The sequence below is a fragment of the Musca autumnalis genome, unplaced genomic scaffold (assembly GCF_047663935.1).
Source record: "Musca autumnalis isolate F117 unplaced genomic scaffold, ASM4766393v1 scaffold_2, whole genome shotgun sequence".
NCBI lineage: Eukaryota > Metazoa > Arthropoda > Insecta > Diptera > Muscidae > Musca > Musca autumnalis.
The window spans coordinates 270,791,491-270,811,842 of NW_027411755.1; the positions used below are offsets into that span (position 1 = coordinate 270,791,491).

Sequence of the window (20,352 nt, forward strand, 5' to 3'; positions counted from 1 at the left end):
TCCAACAGAATTAAAATAGCCTCGCTTCATCTGAAACCACCTAATCTTCGAACATCATATATACGACTATCATTGCGCACTAGAATTAAATCTAAAATATTTGTTTAAAGTTTGCGTATCAATTTAAATGTTAAAGTACTTTAAGGTCGAATTATTCATGACATAGCCATAATGCCATAACCATGGAAAACCACAAATAAATTTTTTATTTGAAATTTTTGTCTATTAAGGCAAGACCATTTTTATACCCTCCACCATAGGATGGGGGTATATTAAGTTTGTCATTCCATTTGTAACTACTCGAAATAATCATTGTAGACCCCACAAACTATATATATTCTCGATCAGCGTGCAATTCTACATCGATATAGCCATGTCCGTCCGTCTTTCCGTCTGTGGAAATCACTCTAGCGTCCGAACGGATTGACGTAGGTGGATGACATTTTAGGAAAATCTATTATATGTACGTAGGACTTTTGGTATTGAAAGCGGGCTATGTAGGTCCACGTTTACGTATAGACCCCATACAACATGACGCGTAACGCGTCGTCGTTTTAAGGAATTTTTAAGATATTTGTCCCATTTTACCACCGAATTGGTTGTAATTTGGTATTTTGTGTCTCCAGAGACCAAATAACATTCCAGCCAAAGGTGGTTTATATAGGTCCACGGTTTGGTATAGACCCCATATAACGCCCCATATAAAGTACGCATCATTTTTAAATATTTTGAATGTATTAGTTCCATTTGACAACAGAATCGGTTGTAACTTTGTATTTTGTATTTCCAGAGGCTAAGAAACATTTCTACCATAAAATGTTAATATAGGTCCACGTTTTGATATAGCCCCCATAAGACGATATCTCCCGATTTTCGGTATTTTAAAGGTTTTGGCCACATTATCACACCGAGATGGCTGAAATTTGGTATATAGTCTTCGTTGGGGGTATAAACATTTCCCCCAGAAATTTGTTGGTATAGGTCCACGCCATCATATAGCCCCCATAGAACGGTACCTTCCGATTTTCGGTATTTTGAAGGTTGTGGCCACATTAATCCACCAAAATAGTTGAAATTTGTGGTGGAGGGTATAAAAAGTTCGGTCCGACAGAACTTAACGCTTTTCCTACTTGTTAATATTAATTTTAATTAATTTCTCGTTGGAATCGAGCTTAATGGCCTTTTTAATAAAAATAAATTGATTCTTATGGCTATGGCATTATGTTATGTCACTACTTACTAATACTACAATATATACAGTATGTCATATCTAAATCTACCTTTATGCCAATGTACATTTTTTCTTACGGAACTGTCATATGTACAAGTAGAGGGGCGTTGAGTTCACATATCGATTCCATCCCCATTCCCAGGCAATAGCTCTTTCATTCTTGTTTTTTTTTTTACAAATGTTTGGATAAGTATAAGTGGAAACTATTGTATGTTCATTTTACATACAAATATTGGCAACACTGGTTAAGAGCAGTCTGTTATTCGATTTAAAAACTCACAATCTTTCTCACTGACCCAAGCCCTCTCCACATCTTCAATGTATTCCGCATTGGTTTATCTTAAACGTAGAACGTCAAACTAACATGTATTGTTAATGAGGCAACGTTTGCGGATTATATGGCTCTGTTCTGTCTGTACTTACTGCAACGATTAGCACCCCAGACCCGCAATCAGTAATAATTCATTGCTCTTACTGTTCATATCAGCACAAAATGTGGACACAAGAAAAGAAACAGTTGGAATCAACTTTTTATTAATTCGTGACTTTGTTCGGTATATTCATGTTACATGATGACTTCGTACAACACCTTGTCAAATTCCGATAACGATCAATCGAAATCGGAGATTGTTACAACTAAAAGCGGAACATTTCATCGTATGATTAAATATTGGCGTAATACGCCAAGGACGGTGAGTGGGCTAAAGAAAAGTTCGAGCTTCATTGAATATCGGAAGCATAATTCAAATGTCGTTTATCATCGTCTAGAGAGTTACGATGAATCCAAATTGGAAAAACTGAGGTAAGGCGGATGAGTGTTTGAATTTTCTCTTTGTCTTGTTGTGTGCTTAATAAATGTGATTTGTAACTCGAGATGTGACATAGCGCTATGAAAATAGTTGTGGTGAAATGTGCCACTAAAACCGATGATAACGAAACATTCCAGCAGTGAATTACATTTGTAGCCTCATATGTAAAACATGAACTCGATATAATATTTAGGGAAGTAATTCATTTCGTAATTATATATCCTTAACTGATTTTATGACAGAAAGGTTTTAGTAAATTACCAAAAATTATATAAGTTTATCAATTTAAGAAATGATGTTATTTGATCGACATCATAATATGAATTTCGAATATTTTTGTTTTTTTTTTATAGAAATTTGCAATGAATTATTTTCAAAAATGTGATTCGATGTTTTGAAAATCATTGATTACGTATATAGGATAGGCGGAGTAGTTAGGCGGTGGTGTCAATTGACTCAGTGTAAAAGTGATTAAAATATGTATAATATACATTGTATATGTTTTCAATATATATGGGAAATGTTGCCAATTCTTTCATATTCCATTTCCAAAAAATTTAAATTTTTCTTTTCGCGCTATATCAACGATTTTTGGTACATAGGTTAAGAAAAAATTCCCCAGTACAAATCCGCTCGCGAGCAAATTTTTAGTTATTGCGCACAAAAGTTATCGCGGTTTTACTTGTGCTTTAAAGAAAAAAATTATTAAACCACTAATTATTTTAATGAGCACAATTGTCACTAAAGAGTTATCACGAAGCGACGTCAGTGAATAGATTGCATAATATTAGTAAAATGTTACTCAGTATTCGCGAAATTTACAAGAAAATGGCAAAACATCCATTTACCCGTCAATAATTACAACAAAAAATGTTTTAAATAAAAACTTAACGGTTAATCAAATGAGACCAAAATTATATTGATCGGGATAATAGTTTGGATGTTATAGCCAAAAAGGACATATTTGGGTAACAAAAAATAAATTTTGGTTTGAAAAAATAGTTTTCACATACATTCTAGAATTGAAAATATTGGAAAAATTCTATAAAGGTACTTCTTTTATTTTTCTTGAAACTCGCAAGAAAATGGTCGTATTTTGTTTTATCTACATTCGCATAGAAGGTTTCCCATTGAGGAAAATTATCGGGTTCTTGAGAACAAATGTTCAAAAAACACTCAAAATCTGGCTTCAAAATGTCAGCATCAATTAATGGTAGATGCAGATCAAATATTGAAAAGTTATACATTGGTGAGATGTTGGCTATTTTGTTGGCTTCCACTTTTACTTTGACAGGAAAATTGGGAATAATGTGGTTTAATCACAAATGGAGAGAAAACAAAAAAGACACGTTGGCTTCAAGCCATTTTTACCCATTTTTTAACATGAATACAGCCACAGCTTCCACGCAAATTAACTGTGAAGGACAATATTTTTTGCCAAGTCTTAAAACGTTTCATTTTATCCAAAAGTGTTTAACTTTTATAATATACAACCACAATTCGCGATTTATAAAAGGGTGGCTTCAACTATGTTAAATTTTCAAAAATATTGCCCATATATGTATAAATCGGCCAACTAATTTTTGCAAAAATCCGAAATTTTTATTACATTTATCCTCTTAGTTTTTTCTAAAATATGAATAAACGGGCCAACCAAATTTATTGTTCATATCTCTATCATATAAAAATGAAAGTTGTATTGATAAATTGATCTAGCGGCGCGAAAGTCGAAAAATCAAACTGTAAAGTTCCGAAATGTTTTCCATTGTATCGATTACAGACACTTTGCTTTACAAAAATTTTGTTTTATTTTTATTTTGTTGTTGTAAATATTCACTCAGTTATTCACTATCAAATGCAAGAAATTTTGCTGCATCAGATTTTAAGAAAATTTTTGCTAAAAATTAACTTCATATTTGTTAAAATGTTAAATAAATTCGTAATAAAACTGAACAACATTTATTTTTAATTGACAGCGGAGTGGTTGATTTCAATTTTGAAAAAAAGTTTGGGGCCTGGAGGTACAGATTTATATAGTAATAAATTTTCAAAAAAAAAAAATATTTATTGTGTTTTTAGGGGTTTTACGCGCTTCTTTCATAGAGTGCATCGTGTAAACTTGGTCTAACTTGGGTTCAATTATTTTTTGGGGAATTAAATTGGGCTCTCTGGATACGGAATAACCATATTAGCTCTGTAAATATTTGCATATTTTAAAATATGGGATTTTGTTTGAAATTAATTCAAATTTAGCTGTGCATTTGTATGGGAGCTATATTAAAATTTGGACCTACCTTGAGAAATTTTTACAAGGAATAGTTCTACCCCCTGAGAAACTAATATACCATATTATAGCTAAATCTGTTAATAAATATGGTATAACAAGCAAAAATTCAACGAATCGGGGGTACCACAAAAGGGGGCCACATCGAAACACAAATCCGTATTGAAAATGTTTTGTACGAAGATTTTACACGCAGTGAGAACAAGTCGGTTAAAATGTGGTCATGATATTCAAAATACGTTAAATAAAAAGGTGCACATATGTCCATAATTGTTGGTGGAAATGTTTAGTGACCACCAGGAACCCTAAGTACCAAATTGCAGCTTATTTACCTCGAAAATGTGGGTTAAATCCTTAAAATACCGAAAATCGGAAGGTACCGTTGTATGGGGGCTATACCAAAACATTAGCCGATATTGATCATATTTGACCCATTATTACCCACAGACACTTGGTGGGTTTGTGCAAAATTTCAGTAACATACACATAACCCAGAAAGTCTGCGCTCAACTTACTACTTTTCGAAAATGATACTAAAACATTACATAAATGGGTAAATGAGAACAGTTTTTATTTCTTAAATATTTTATTCGAACTCTTTAGTACAAGAATAAAAAGAAAAATTCCAGAACATACATTACTATTACGAATATAACGGTATAAAAGTGTTACAACTGCTAAATAAGAGGCCCAAAAAGTCTGCGTTCACTTTGTATATTGTGATAGTACCGTTCGTTTTTTTGAAATTTTTGCAGTTTTCTCCCACTTTTTAATCAGTATTGTCACAACTGATCATTCTGTGAGCTCGTTACTCTTAAAAGAGTAATTAAGGCTTAGAATTGATAAAAGGTAAATTATGGAAAAAGCTATCGAAATATTGGTGAAACTGTAGGTAGAACTTACAGAGAGTGATAATTAACTATATACAAACCGGAATTTTTACGACAAAGCACAGATCTGGACGTTCAAACCTATATTTGGACGGTCAAACATATTATCAGAACGGGAGGAGCGTAACACAATAAATATAGTTAAAACAACGATAACTAATTGGAAAAATGTTGAAAATGAGAAAAAAAAATTATTTCTGCAGTACTGCATAAAGCTGGATATAAGGGTAGAGTCGCACGGTGAATGCCATACATATCACTAGTGAACAGGCAGAGGCGTATTGAGTTTGCTAATGAAGTTGTGGCAATATTGGTTAAAAATGTGAGAAAACTACAAAAAATACAACATACAAAGCATAGACGAATTCACCATACAAATGCTCTCTTCGTGTTCACCATTGATACAAAGTGAACACAGACTTTTTGGGGCTCTAATTTAGCAGTTGTAACACATTTATACCGTTATCTTCGTATTAGCAATGTATTTTCTGGAATTTTTCTTTTTATTCTTGCACAAAAGAGTGCGAATAAGATATTTATAAACGAAAAACTGTTCTCATTTACCCATTTATATAATGTTTTAGTATAATTTTTGAAAAGTAGTAAGGGGAACACAGACTTTTAAGGCTATGTGTATCACAATTCGTTTGCAAGTTATTAATTTGGCGCCGCTAGATCAGTGGTTTCGACCACTGTGCGTCGGAGTAGAGATATTTTTTTGACTCTAGCAAAAATGCTCGACTCTGAAACTCTGGCATCAACATCATATTGACATTATAGAGACTATTGACAACAATTACATATTATGAAATAACTAGCAAAATGCCCGCTACTTCGTATGCGGAAAAGAAATAATATTCAAATAAACATTTAATATGGTGAACACTGAACATTTTTACGTACTTATAGCTATTTAAATTGATATTTAATTTCTTTCAAGTACTGTTCGTGCATGTTTTGTACGAATCTAAAAAAAAGACTCTTCAACAGCGACCTACATTTTAAATTTCAGTCCGAATTTTGGAATTTGTGATATCAAAATGTAGAAAACCGATCGATTCCCCGGTCAGGCAACATCAAATTTTCGACGGTTGCAAAATACCCCTCAGTAATGTTGGCGACATTTACTGAGTATTTCAGTCATGTAAAACTTCTCTACAAATGATGTCGTAAGGCACGCCGTTCGGACTCGGTAAACAGTAGGTCCCATATCATTGAGCTAAATATGAATCGGGGTGCACTCATTGATATGAGAGAAGTCTCCCTTGTCCCGTCTGGGATGTTTGTGAAACAATTATTACATTATTTAGAAACCGAATTCGTGTTAACATAGAAACAATAGAACATTATTCAGTACAATTTTTAGAATCCAGAACCTTAGCTCATTAGCTTGTTACAGTTTTAGCTCTACTTGTTCACCCAATGTCAATAGTATTACATGTGGAAACCTTTCATACATTTAAAGGTGGATTTTAATAAACATTCTGATCCAATCACAAAAGTGATCCTCACAACAAATTCAATTATCGATTCACCCAATACCAGTGCTTCAATATTTAGTATTACTTAATACTCCTAGTACATTTATTGTACGACCACTTCTAAAAATTAACCTGTCAAATAGATAATATACCTATTCCTTAGCCCAATACCAAATTGATTGCCATTTGGTACTTTTCACACACTAATTATATTATTCCAGCTTCATTGCTACACCAACGTCAAACTTAATACCATTGTGTATTTCTCAATAAGTCAGCCAGCCCTAAGCCTAATTTCAGAATTTGTATGTATTTAAAAAAAAAATCTTATCCAAACACCAACACCATCCCTCAACTACAATTCGAAATTCCACTTTATCCCTTCAACGCCAAACTGGTACCAAATTCAGTACCTATAATATGTATAAGTTAAAAAACTACTGCCTTTTATCCAAAACATAATCCCAACCGCAATTTAGTATTTTTCGTATACATAAGTACGCACACATAATATCGAATTTCACAATTTCAACTCTACTAATTTACACAATAACAGTTTGAACCAAATTCTGTGCCATTTTGTAATTTTGTAAGTATATCCACAACCACATCCATATCTCAACCCTACACATCAAGAGGGTCTAAAATACCAAATTTCCGAATTCCATCTCTATTCATAATACCATTCATACTTTTCGTATGAAAGTACGAATTTCAATAACTATCTCCAACAGTAATTCCAAATTTCAGGATACTACCCTATCCGTCCACCTAAAACTAAATTGTACGAAATTAAGTACCATTTAGTACTTTTCGTAACCATAAGTACAAACTTCAAAAACTATCTCAGTCCTACACTCCAACAGTAATCTAAAATTCAGGATTCCAGCTCTCTCCCTTCACCCAAATATAAATTGTACCAATTTAGTACCACTTAGTACATTCCGTGCCCATAAGTACGAATTTCCAAAACTTCCTTAACCCTACACTCCAACAATAACCTTAACTCGAAATTCCAGAATTCCTGCTCTATCCGTTCACCCAAATATAGATTGTACTAAATTAAGTGCCATTTAGTACATTCCATACCCATATGTACGAATTTCCAAAACAACTCAATCCCACACTCCATAAGTAATCTTAATTATAAATTTCAGGATTCCAGCTCTATCTGTTTACCCAAACCAAAATGTACAAAACTTAGTACCATTTAGTCCTTTCCGTACCCATAAGTACGAACATCCGAAACTACCTCAATCCTACACTCCATAAGTATTCATAATTCCAAATTTCAGGATTCCAGCTCTATCGGTCCACGTAAATTTCAATTGTACCAAATTTAGTACTTTCCGTACACATAAGTACGAATTTCCAAGACTAACTCAATCCTACAGTCCAACAGTAATCTTAATTCCAAATTTCGGGATTCCAGCTCTATTCTTTCACCCAAATCTAAAGTATACCAAAGTTAGTACCATTTAATACTTTCCGTACCCATAAGTACGAATTTCCAAAACTACCTCAATCTTACACCCCATAAGTAACTTTAATTATAAATTTCAGGATTCCAGCTTTATCTGTTCACCCAAATCCAAATTGTACCAAATTTAGTATATTTAGTACCTTCCGTACCCATAAGTATGAATTTCCAAAACTACCTCAATCCTTCACTCCATCAGTAACCTTAATTCCAGATTTCAGGATTCCAGCTCTATCCGTGCACCCAAATCCAAATTGAGTACCATTTAGTACTTTCGTACAAATTTCCACAACTTGTTTTAATCCTACAGCCCAATAGAAATCTTAATTCAATATTTCAAGATTCTAGCTCTGTCCGTTTACCTAAATTTAAGTTGTACCAAATTTAGTACCATTGTACCAAATTTAGTATTTTCCGTACCCATAGGTACGAATTTCCAAGATTAACTCAATCCTACAGTCCAACAGTAATCTTGATTCCAAATTACAGGATTCCACCTATATCCATTCACCAAAATGCAAATTGTACCAAATTCACGACCGTTTAGTACTTTTCGTACGAATAAGTACAAATTTTCAAAACTACCTCAATCCTATACTCTAACAGTAATAATAATTCAAAATTTCAGGATTCCACCTCTATCCATTCACCCAAATCCAAATTGTACCAAATTTAGTACATTTCGTACACATAAGTACGAATTTCCAAAAATAACCCTCATATCTCAATCCTACTCTTCAATAGTAGTCTTAATTTTAAAATTCAAGTTTCCAGCTTTATCCGTTCACTCAAATCCAAATTGTACTAAATTTAGTACACTTTAGTACTTTTCGTACACATGAGAACGAATTTCCTTTCATAAACACCACCTCCCAACCTTTATTTCCATACCAAATTTCAAGATTCTAGCTATAGCCGTTCGCCTGGGCGTTGATTCTTAGTCGGCCCCCCACACAAATTTGAGCATTTTTAGTACATTTTAGTGCTTTTCGCACCCTTGTAGGACGAATTTCCAAAAACCCAGCCTTATCGAGCACCTTCGCCCCAAGACTAATCCTCACCCAAAATTTGGGAATTCTAGCTTCAGCCGTTTCGTCTGGGCGTTGATTCCTAGTCGGCCCCCCACACAAATTTGACCATTTTTAGTACATTTTAGTGCTTTTCGCACCCTTGTAGGACGAATTTCCAAAAACCCAGCCTTATCGAGCACCTTCGCCCCAAGACTAATCCTCACCTAAAATTTGGGAATTCTAGCTTCAGCCGTTTCGTCTGGGCGTTGATTCTTAGTCGGTCCCCCACACAAATGGTACCATTTTTAGTACATTTTAGTACTTGTCGTACCCTTCTAGGACGAATTTCCAAAAACCCAGCCTTATCGAGCACCTTTGCCCCAAGACTAATCCTCACACAAAATTTGGGGATTCTAGCTTCAGCCGTTTCGTCTGGGCGTTGTAGATCACATCATCACTTTACTCTTTTATATATATAGATAATTAATAGATACATACGTTACAAAATATATATTGATGTAAATATGTAAATCTATCTATATATAAACAAGTAAGAAAAGCGTTAAGTTCGGTCGTGCCGAACTTTTTATAACCTCCACCGCAAATTTCAGCCATTTCGGTGGATTAATGTGGCCACAACCTTCAAAATACCGAAATTCGGAAGGTACCGTTCTATGGGGGCTATATGATGGCGTGGACCTATACCTACAAATTTCTGGGGGAAAGTTTTATACGCCTAAAGAAGACTAAATACCAAATTTCAGCCATCTCGGTGTGATAATGAGGCTAAAACGTTCAAAATATCGAAAATCGGGAGATATTGTATTATGGGGGCTATATCAAAACGTGGACCTATATAAACATTTTATGGTAGAAATGTTTCTTAGCCTCTGGAAACACAAAATACAAAGTTACAACCAATTCTGTTGTCAAATGGGTCTAATACATTCAAAATATATTAAAATGACGGGTACTTTATAAGGGGCCTTATGTGGGGGCTATACCAAAACGTGGACCTATATAACCCAACTTTGGTAGGAATATTTTTTGGCCTCTGGAGACACAAAGTACCAAATTACAACCAATTCGGTGGTAAAATGGGCCAAATATCTTAAAAATTTCTTAAAACGACGATGCGTTATTTTGTATGGGGGCTATACGAAAGCGTGGACCTACATAGCCCGCTTTCAATACCAAAAGTCCTACGTAAATATAACATATTTTCCCAAAATTTCATCAACCTACGTCAATCCGTTCGGACGCTAGAGTGATTTCCACAGACGGACGGACGGACATGGCTATATCGATGTAATTGCACGCTGATCAAGAATATATATACTTTGTGGGGTCTACAATGATTATTTCGAGTAGTTACAAACGTAGTGACAAACTTAATATACCCCCATCCTATGGTGGGGGGGTAGAAAAAAGAATGATGTTAGTTACTACGCTTACAACTCAAGAACTTGTTGAAGGATGTCAATTTTTCCACACATTTCTCTCGAGCTTTTGCGTTCGGAATATATCGTGACACTTTTATTTACAGTTTTTTGCACCACATGCTATTGACTGTTTAAAAGATCTCTCTGTCAAGGTTTATAAAATTGTTTTATTTAATTTAATAAATATCAATTTTCATTTTATTCAAAGTTAAGTTAAGTTAATATTATTGAAGAACGCGGATTAAACATGACATTAACTTGCCGTTCTATTGATGTGGTTATTATTATTTATGTAACCCAAAATTGATTGTTGTGTTCGTTGTCATCGACCCCACATACCCACGGCCAAATTCACCTTGGGTTTGGTGTAAACAGGTCTTATACCGGGAATAATTGAAAACTAACGTGTTTTATGAGTTTTTTTAGTTCACCAGGATGGACTTCCATCAATTACAATAAATATTACCTACATAATAATTATATCAGGGGGGTTACCAGATCTACTAAAAGGTGCTAGGTTATATAAATAGTAAACGAGGCCACCTGGATCCATAACCAGGGCTTAAAATTTGTTTATTTAACTTAGATTGAATTAAGGGATAAGAGAATTCTCCAACATAAAACAAAATATGACATAAAACTACAAAAATCGCTTAGAAATGCATATAAAAGATATTGGCAGTCTATGCTGATTTTTAATAGACCTCCGATTTCAACTGTTTATAGCCAGTTCACAGGAATTCTCTAAGGTTTTTGGCTTCCATGCTAACACTGAAGCATTATTTACCCATCAACATAATTTCCCCTTAAAAATGTACTACAGTAGTACTGCAGAGTACGCGAAATGTGTCCAATAGGTCGAAGTATGCATTTCTGGAAATTGTCGAAACTTGTACCCCATATATTTCTAAGCAATATTGGTCTCCTACTGCGATATTTCCGATTGTTTAGTGAAATGCCATTATTTCTTAATTAATTTTAAGTAAAACAAGTAAAAAAGCATTAAGTTCGGCCGGGCCGAACTTTTCATACCCTCCACCATAAAATATTCATTCCTGTCCCCAACTTTAAGTGAGTACGTTAAAATGTCAGATAATGTACAAAAAATTCTTCATTCGGGAGGCCCTTTTTTATGGTGCCTATATCTAACTGTTGACAAATTTTGGTGGGCTAGAAATTGGGAGGTACTGTTATATAGGGGTTATAATAAAACATGGGCCTATGTTGACAGTTTTTGATGGGAACCTTTAATGTCAAATAACTCCTAATTCGGTTAAAAATCCTCAAAATATCGAAACTCGGTACATAACGTGGGAACTTCAAATGTCATTAACAGCTAGTTCGGAGGTATCTGGGCTATACGAAAATATGAACTGAAATGAACAATTTTTGTTGCAGAATTTTTGTTGACTTTTAAATTTCAAATTACAGAAAGTTCGTCCAAAAAATAAAGCTAAGGTACGGAAAATCGAGAGGTTTGTTTTGGGGCTATACAAAAACATGGACTTACGTTCGGTTAAACATTTTAAGTAAAATCCTCAAAGTACCGAAAATAGGGAAGTATCGTTATATTGGGGCTATGTTGAAAATTGTTGATGCAGATGTGTGGTGACCACTACAACCTTCAAATGTCAAATTACAGTTAGTTCTGTTAAAAAATTTAGTTAAAATTGACAAATTACTGAAAATTGGGAGGTACCGTGACATGGGAGCTATATCCGAACATGGACCTATGTTGACAATTTTTGATGGAGAGGTGTTGTGACCACTAAGAACTTCAAATGTCAAATTACTGCTACTTTGGTTTAATATTGTAGCTAAAATCATCAAATTACTAAAAATCGGGAGGTACCGTTATATGGGGGCTTTCTTGACAATTTTTGGTGGAGAGGTGTGGTGACCACTAAGAATTTCAAATGTCAAATGTTCAAATTACAGATAATTCGGTTAAAACTTGTTGGTAAAATTCTCAAAATACCTGAAATCGGGCGGTAACTTTATATGGGGGCTATTTCAAAACATGGACCTATGTCCACTAGTTATATAAGTTTATTGACATTTAAGAACCCGAAATGTCAATTGGTAGCTAAATCGGTCTGAAAATGTAGATAAAAACGTCAAAATGCCGTAAATCGGGGGTACCGTTATATGGGGGGCTATACCAAAACGTGGACCTAGGTCCACAACTTTTGTTATATAAGTTTAGTTACACTTAAGAACCCTAAATGTCAAATTATATCTATATCGGTCTGAAAATGTAGCTAAAAACGTCAAAATACCGTAAATCGGGGGGTACCGTTATATGGGGGCTATACCAAAACGTGGACCTATGTTCACAACTTTTGTTATATAAGTTTATTGATACTTAAGAACCCTAAATGTTAAATTGTAGCTAAATCGGTCTGAGAATGTAGCTAAAACCGTCAAAATACCGTAAATCGGGGGGTACCGTTATATGGGGGCTATACCAAAACGTTGACCTATGTCCACAAGTTTTGTTATATATGCTTATAGACACTTAGGAACCCTAAATGTCAAAATATAGCCAAATCGGTCTGAAAATGTAGCTAAACCCGTCAAAATACCGTAAATCGGGGGGTACCGTTATATGGGGGCTATACCAAAACGTGGACCTATGTCCACAACTTCTAATATATAAGTTTATTAACACTTAAGAACCCTAAATGTCAAATTATAGCTACATCGGTCTGATAATGTAGCTAAAAACGTCAAAATACCGTATATAGGGGGGTACCGTTATATGGGGGCTATACCAAAACGTGGACCTATGTCCACAACTTTTGTTATATAAGTTTATTGATACTTAAAAACCCTAAATGTCGAATTATAACTAAATCGGTCTGAGAATGTAGCTAAAACCGTCAAAATACCGTAAATCGGGGGGTACCGTTATATGCGGGCTATACCAAAACGTGGACCTATGTCCACAAGTTTTGTTATATATGTTTATTGATACTTAGGAACCCTAAATGTCAAAATATAGCCAAATCGGTCTGAAAATGTAGCTAAAAACGTCAAAATACCGTATATCGGGGGTTACCGTTATATGGGGGCTATACCAAAACGTGGACCTATGTCCACAACTTTTGTTATATAAGTTTACTGATACTTAAGAACCCTAAATGTCAAATTATAGCTAAATCGGTCTACAAATTTAGCTAAACACGTCAAAATACCGCAAATCGGGTGGTACCGTTATATGGGGGCTATACCAAAACGTGGACCGATATAGCCCATCATCGAACTTGACCTGCCTGCAAACAAAAGACGCATTTTCCCAAAATTTCAGCGTCCTATCTCCATTTTTGTGGATGCTAGAGTGATTACCACAGACGGACGGACGGACGGACGGACGGACGTGCTCAGATCGACTTAGAATTTTACCCTGATCAAGAATATATATACTTTATAGGGTCGCAAATGAGTATTTCAATGCGTTACAAACGGAAAAACAAACTTAATATACCCTCCATACTATGGTGGAGGGTATAAAAACGTGAAATATTTCAAATTATACAGAATTGTTAGTCTCATTTCTTATATGAGTTCATATAACACTGTGCAACATTTTTAAGATACTCATGTGCAAACAACTTTTACTGCGGATTTTATTAAATTACAGACATAAGCGACAAACACCCTTGTAAAAATGTTTCAAATAAAGATAAAGCTCCAATCAGTGCAAAAGGGTTAGTTTTATTCCGGTTTAAATGAGACTGTAATATCCAAACCCAATTTAACCACACAAAGCCCAACAAGAGTTTTTGTAGCCTTTATATTCACTCTCAGAAAATGTCTGCTAGAAGTTCTTTGTATCTGCACTATTGCACAGAGCAATTAAAAATGTTTAACATTTCTTTAATGGGTTCATAACTAAAAAAGCTCTAATGGTAAAAAGGTTTACCCCTACACACGGTTTCAAAATTCTTGTCCACAACAAGAAGATAATCAATTCGAGATATATAGTTTCTGGATCCATTTTATCACTTTGGAATGTAATATTAAGAATATTCATTTCTTTTATAATAGGGGACAATAAGATCAAACAAAGTTTTGTTTCTTCATTACCCATTGATCGTTTTTGCAGTAAAATCACCTTTATTGGTTGACGTAACGCCTAAGTAACTTTAACATAACTATTAAAATGCGTAATGTAACAGATATTTTCAAAGCAGAAAAAAATCCCCATAAAATCCCCAATTTTTGAGCTTAATTCCCCACCGAATCCCCAGATCCCCAATTCAAATTTTTCATCCCCATTTTAAAACAAAAATCCCCATTTTGGGGACAAATCCCCAATACTGGCAACACTGGTGCCTACCATGAAAAACCTAGATGCATGTGTAGAACGAGTACAGGAGTTCAAGTACCCTGGAAGCTGCATATCCGAAGACGGCGGTGCCAAAAAGACATTGAAACCCGTATTGGCAAATCCCTCGTGTGGAATGTGAATAGTTATAGCACCAAGACGAAAATTAAAATATTTAAGGTTTGTGTTCTCTCTGTGTTATTATATGGCTGCGAAACAGGGTTTGTGACAGAGAACATACAGAGGAAACTGCGTGCGTTCGTTAACAGTTGCCTACGTAGAATTTTACGTATTTTTTTGCCAAACAGAATATCCAACGAACGTCTGTGGAGGAAAACAAATATGGTTGACATAAATATCGAAATCCGTAGAAGAAAATTTGGCTGGATTGGCCACACACTGCGAAAAACACCAGAAGAAGTATGCAAACGTGCATTAGTCTACAACCCTCAAGGAAGCCGAAAAAGGGGTAGACCGAAAACCACATGGAGAAGGTCAACGATATAAGAAATTAACTCGATGTCCCACAGTCTTGGAAGATCCTATAATAACATTGCAGAACTGAGTGAAGTAGCTACAAACCGGCAGAAATGGATACAATTTATAGACAGCCTATGCCCAGTATAGAGGCAGCTCGTAATCAGAAGATGACGAGCAAGGCGTTATACATATACCACCATGAGTTGTACATTAGTAAAACGGAACCATTAGTTTCTGTTCGATTTTGAAAATACTAAACTTTACGGCTTATTCCGAGGAGCCATGGAAAATGCTAACTTTCTCTTAAACCATGTTTAATACGAATGAGACATCAATATTTTCTACGCATTCTGAATCCGAAATACCATGTTACGTTCATTCCATTTGGACGATGCGTGTACAACCTTCAAAAATCATAAAAACTGGAGGTTCCTTCAATTGGGATATATACAAAAATATGAATCTGTATTGATCATTTTCTTTGTAGAGATTTCCTACCCATTGAGAAACCGAAATACCATGTTACCGTCACTACAGGAGAAAAATCTTTTAAAAAATTTCACATCGACCGGCATGGTTGTACCTTCCAATCAGACAACACACAATACCAAATTACTGCTCTTTCGGTCAGAAGAAAATATGGACCAATGTATAACATTTTTGCCGATAAGTTTTTTAAACACTAGCCTCCTTAAATGGCAAATTATATCAGGATGTACTGTTCGTGGAGTTTTCTGACCACTGGAAACTTTAAATGTGAGATTAAAGCTAATTCAGTTAGAAAATTATCTTAGGATTACTCCAAGTGACTAAATAAAATTTAATTCGTTGTGAGTTCTATGTTCTAAATACTAAACTTTACGGCTTATTCCGAGGAGCCATGGAAAATGCTAACTTTCTCTTAAACCATGTTTAATACGAATGAGACATCAATATTTTCTACGCATTCTGAATCCGAAATACCATGTTACGTTCATTCCATTTGGACGATGCGTGTACAACCTTCAAAGATCATAAAAACTGGAGGTTCCTTCAATTGGGATATATACAAAAATATGAACCTGTATTGATCATTTTCTTTGTCGAGATTTCCTACCCATTGAGAAACCGAAATACCATGTTACCGTCACTACAGGAGAAAAATCTTTTAAAAAATTTCAAAAAAAAATTTTCGACCGGCATGGTTGTACCTTCCAATCAGACAACACACAATACCAAATTACTGCTCTTTCGGTCAGAAGAAAATATGGACAAATGTATAAAATTTTTGCCGATAAGTTTTTTAAACACTAGCCTCCTTAAATGGCAAATTAGATCAGGATGTACTGTTCGTGGAGTTTTCTGACCACTGGATACTTTAAATGTGAGATTAAAGCTAATTCAGTTAGAAAATTATCTTAGGATTACTCCAAGTGACTAAATAAAATTTAATTCGTTGTGAGTTCTATGTTCATTTCATCAGACAGACAGACGGACATAGTTAAATCGAATTAGAAGTGTATGCTGATCAATAATATACATATGTATGTATATTCTTTATTCTCAGACAAAAAGTAGTGTTGTAATGAATGAATGAACGGAATGGCAAACATATTACGGTGGAGGGTATTAAAATGAATAATGTTTGCCAAAAGCTTCAAAATCGAATGTACCTCTTCTATGGGACCTATATTAAAGAGTACACTATACCAATTCTCGGTATGAATTATTACCCATATCGAATACTAAATACCAAACTTCAGTCATTTCGGTAGGATAATGTGGCTAACATCTTTAAAATACTGAAAATCGGGAGATATCTTCTATGGGGGCTATATCAAAACGTGGATCTGTACTGAAAAATTTATGGGGAAACATTCTTCTTCTTCTTTATTTACTCATCCGTTATCCGGATATAAGTGATCGTACAATTCATCTTTTTTAATATTTATCGCATTTTAATTATTATCTTATTGTATAGTGGTTGTCAGCTCTCTGTGTTTTGCAGCATTCAGCAGATCGGTTTCGTTGGTATAACCTGTCCAGTCCATGATATTTTTGAGCCAGGATGTTTCTTTCCTTCCTCTAGCTGGCCTTCCTTCAATTTTTCCCTTCAGAATTGCTTGTAAAATTATGTATTTGTTGTTCCTTAATACATGTCCCAGATACGCTATTTTGCGCCTTTTTATAGTTGTTATTAATTGCCGGCTTATATTTATCCTTCTTAGTACTTCGTCATTAGAAATTTTCGCAGTCCATGGTATTTTCAGTACTCGCCGGTAAATCCATATTTCAAAGGATTCCAATTTTCTTTCATCAGAGGATTTGAGCGTCCAAACTTCTGTTCCATATAACAGCACCGACCAAACATAACATTTTATAAAACGTATTTTTGTTGTTATATTTATGTCATGACTTTTCAGGGTTTTACTATATTTACAGAAAGCATCTCGCGCCATCTCTATTCGACTTTTTATTTCTTTCGAGGGATCCCATTTGTCGTTTATTAACATCCCAAGATATTTAAAGGTTCTCACTCTTTCTATTTGTGTACCTTGTACTTTTAAGTTCACCTCAGCATGGGGATTTTTTCTGCTAATGATCATGTACTTCGTCTTCTTCATGTTGATTTTAAGACCATATTTCTCACTTACACGTGCCAGTTTCTCTACTAGTTTTTGTAGACCGGATATGCTCCCTGCCAGTAACGTAGCATCGTCCGCATACCTTATATTGTTGATTAGTTTCCCATGAATTCTGATTCCGATGTTTTCTCCTTCGAGTGTTTCTTGGAATATTTTCTCTGAATACACGTTGAATAACAGGGGAGATAAAAGGCATCCCTGTCTAACACCCCTTGATATGGCAATTTCTTTTGTGGGTTCTCCACTTACGTCAATTCGTGCCGACTGATTCCAATAAAGACTTTTAATGCACTGGAGTTCGTTTTCTGGTATTCCAATAGAACTCAAGATTTCTATTAATTTGTCATGTTTGACGGTGTCGAATGCCTTTTCATAGTCAATAAAACACATGAACACATCCTTCTGGGCATCTCTGCATTTCTGTGTTACAACTTGAATGCAGTATAATGCTTCTCTTGTGCCCATTCCTTCTTTAAACCCAAATTGGGTATTTCCCATGTGTGCTTCACATATTTTGTATATTCTGCTATGAATTATTTTTAGAAATATCTTCAAAGCATGACTCATTAAGCTAATGAGTCTGAAGTCACTGCATTTCTTTGCATTATTTATCTTGGGAATTGCGATGAAGGTGGATTTGAGCCATTCTTCTGGATAGTTTCCAGTGTTATATATGTGGTTAAAAAGGTTGATTAATAGTTTTACGTTATTAGAATCAATAAGCTTTAGCAATTCTGATGGGATTTCGTCCGGTCCTGTAGCCTTTTTATCTTTCAAGGATTTGATAGCGCATTCAACTTCGTTCCGTGTTATAGGTGTTCCCCTTCTTGAAATTTGCAAAACCTCTCCATAAGGTGATCGTTCGTTATCAGTAAAAAGATTGGTAATGTATTCCTCCCATATCTGCTTCTTTCCATCCAAGTCAAAGACAGCTTCATTGTTTTCGTTAATTAAAACTGGGTTAGATATTTTCTTTCTATATACACCGACGGATTCCTTTAGTTTCTTGTGGAGGTTGAAATCATCATGTATACTTTGTATGAATTCAATTTCCTGGCATTTGGCATTCAATAGAGCATTTTTGGCTGATCGGGTCGCGGATCGTATTTCCCTGTTTATCTCCCAGTATTTTTCATAATTTTTATTTTTGTACTTGCTTCGTTCATTCCATAGTTCTCGAATCTCGTCGGTAATCCATTCTTCTGTTCTTGATGGTGTTCTCTTTCCCAGAATGTTCTTTGCAGTCGTGTTTATAACATCTTTCACCTTGTTCCACAATGTGTGCACATTTTCTTCATTCAACTGTTGCAATTGTCTATTAATATTGTTTTGTAGCTCGTTTTTAATTGCCGAGTCTTTAAGTTTTTCTATATTCAGTTTATTTTGAGGCAGTTTTGTCCGATTCGATGCAAGTTTAATTCGTATATTTGCGACGAGTAAGTTGTGGTCCGACGGCACATCTGCTCCTGGGTAGGTCGAACATTTTGTAACACTGGAGAAATATCTTTTATTTATTATTATGTAGTCTATTTGGTTTCTCACAATTTGGTTTTCATTGTCCTGTGGGGATTTCCAGGTGTATAACCGTCTGGGATGTAGGGGAAAACACGTATTGGTCACTTTCATACAATATTCCTGACAAAATTGCACTAGTCTGTCTCCTCTATCATTTCGTTCGCCTAGGCCATATTTTCCCGTAATATTTTCAACTTCTTGGTTTCCGACCTTGGCATTAAAGTCTCCTTGTATTATTGTTATTTCATGTTTTTTTGTCATCTTTAGTAATTGCGCTATATCACTATAAAATTCTTCAACTTCATTCATATTTGCATCTCCAGTGGGAGCATAGACTTGTATGATATTAATATTTAGCGGTTTTCCACTTATTTTTATCAACATTGTCCTTTCTGACATTGGAACAAATCCCGTGACACATGCCGCTATATGATTTTTAACAATAATACATACTCCTCTTCTGTGAACACCCATCTGGTTTCCTGAATGATACACCGTCATATTTTCTGATCTGAAATCTCCGCATTCCGTCCACCATGTTTCGCTGACACCTAAGATATCAATTTGGAGTCGGTTCATTTCGCTTATTGTGTTATTAAGTTTTCCACTTTCGTAAAGACTTCTCACATTCCAAGTTCCAATTACAAGTTTTTGTTTAGTTTTACCTCCGGGGATTCTTAGCACCCTCTTTTGGCCGGAGACTGAGGGCCGTTTGTTTTGCGTTGTATTGTTCATGTTTTGTACGATTTTCAAGGGATTATACATCAGTGGTTTCC

At 34.9% G+C, this 20,352-nt stretch overlaps 1 protein-coding gene across 1 annotated transcript in view; it reads left to right on the forward strand.

Annotated features, from left to right (window-relative positions):
• Positions 1 to 1,684: 1,684 nt before the first annotated feature.
• The window catches only part of RapGAP1 (Rap GTPase activating protein 1), a 152,868-nt gene continuing 134,200 nt past the window's right edge, over positions 1,685 to 20,352 (forward strand). Inside the window, exon 1 of the mRNA XM_073965025.1 lies at positions 1,685 to 2,033. Coding sequence (XP_073821126.1) covers positions 1,801 to 2,033 — 233 coding nt within the window. The 5' untranslated portion in view covers positions 1,685 to 1,800. The remainder of the gene's footprint in view (positions 2,034 to 20,352) is intronic.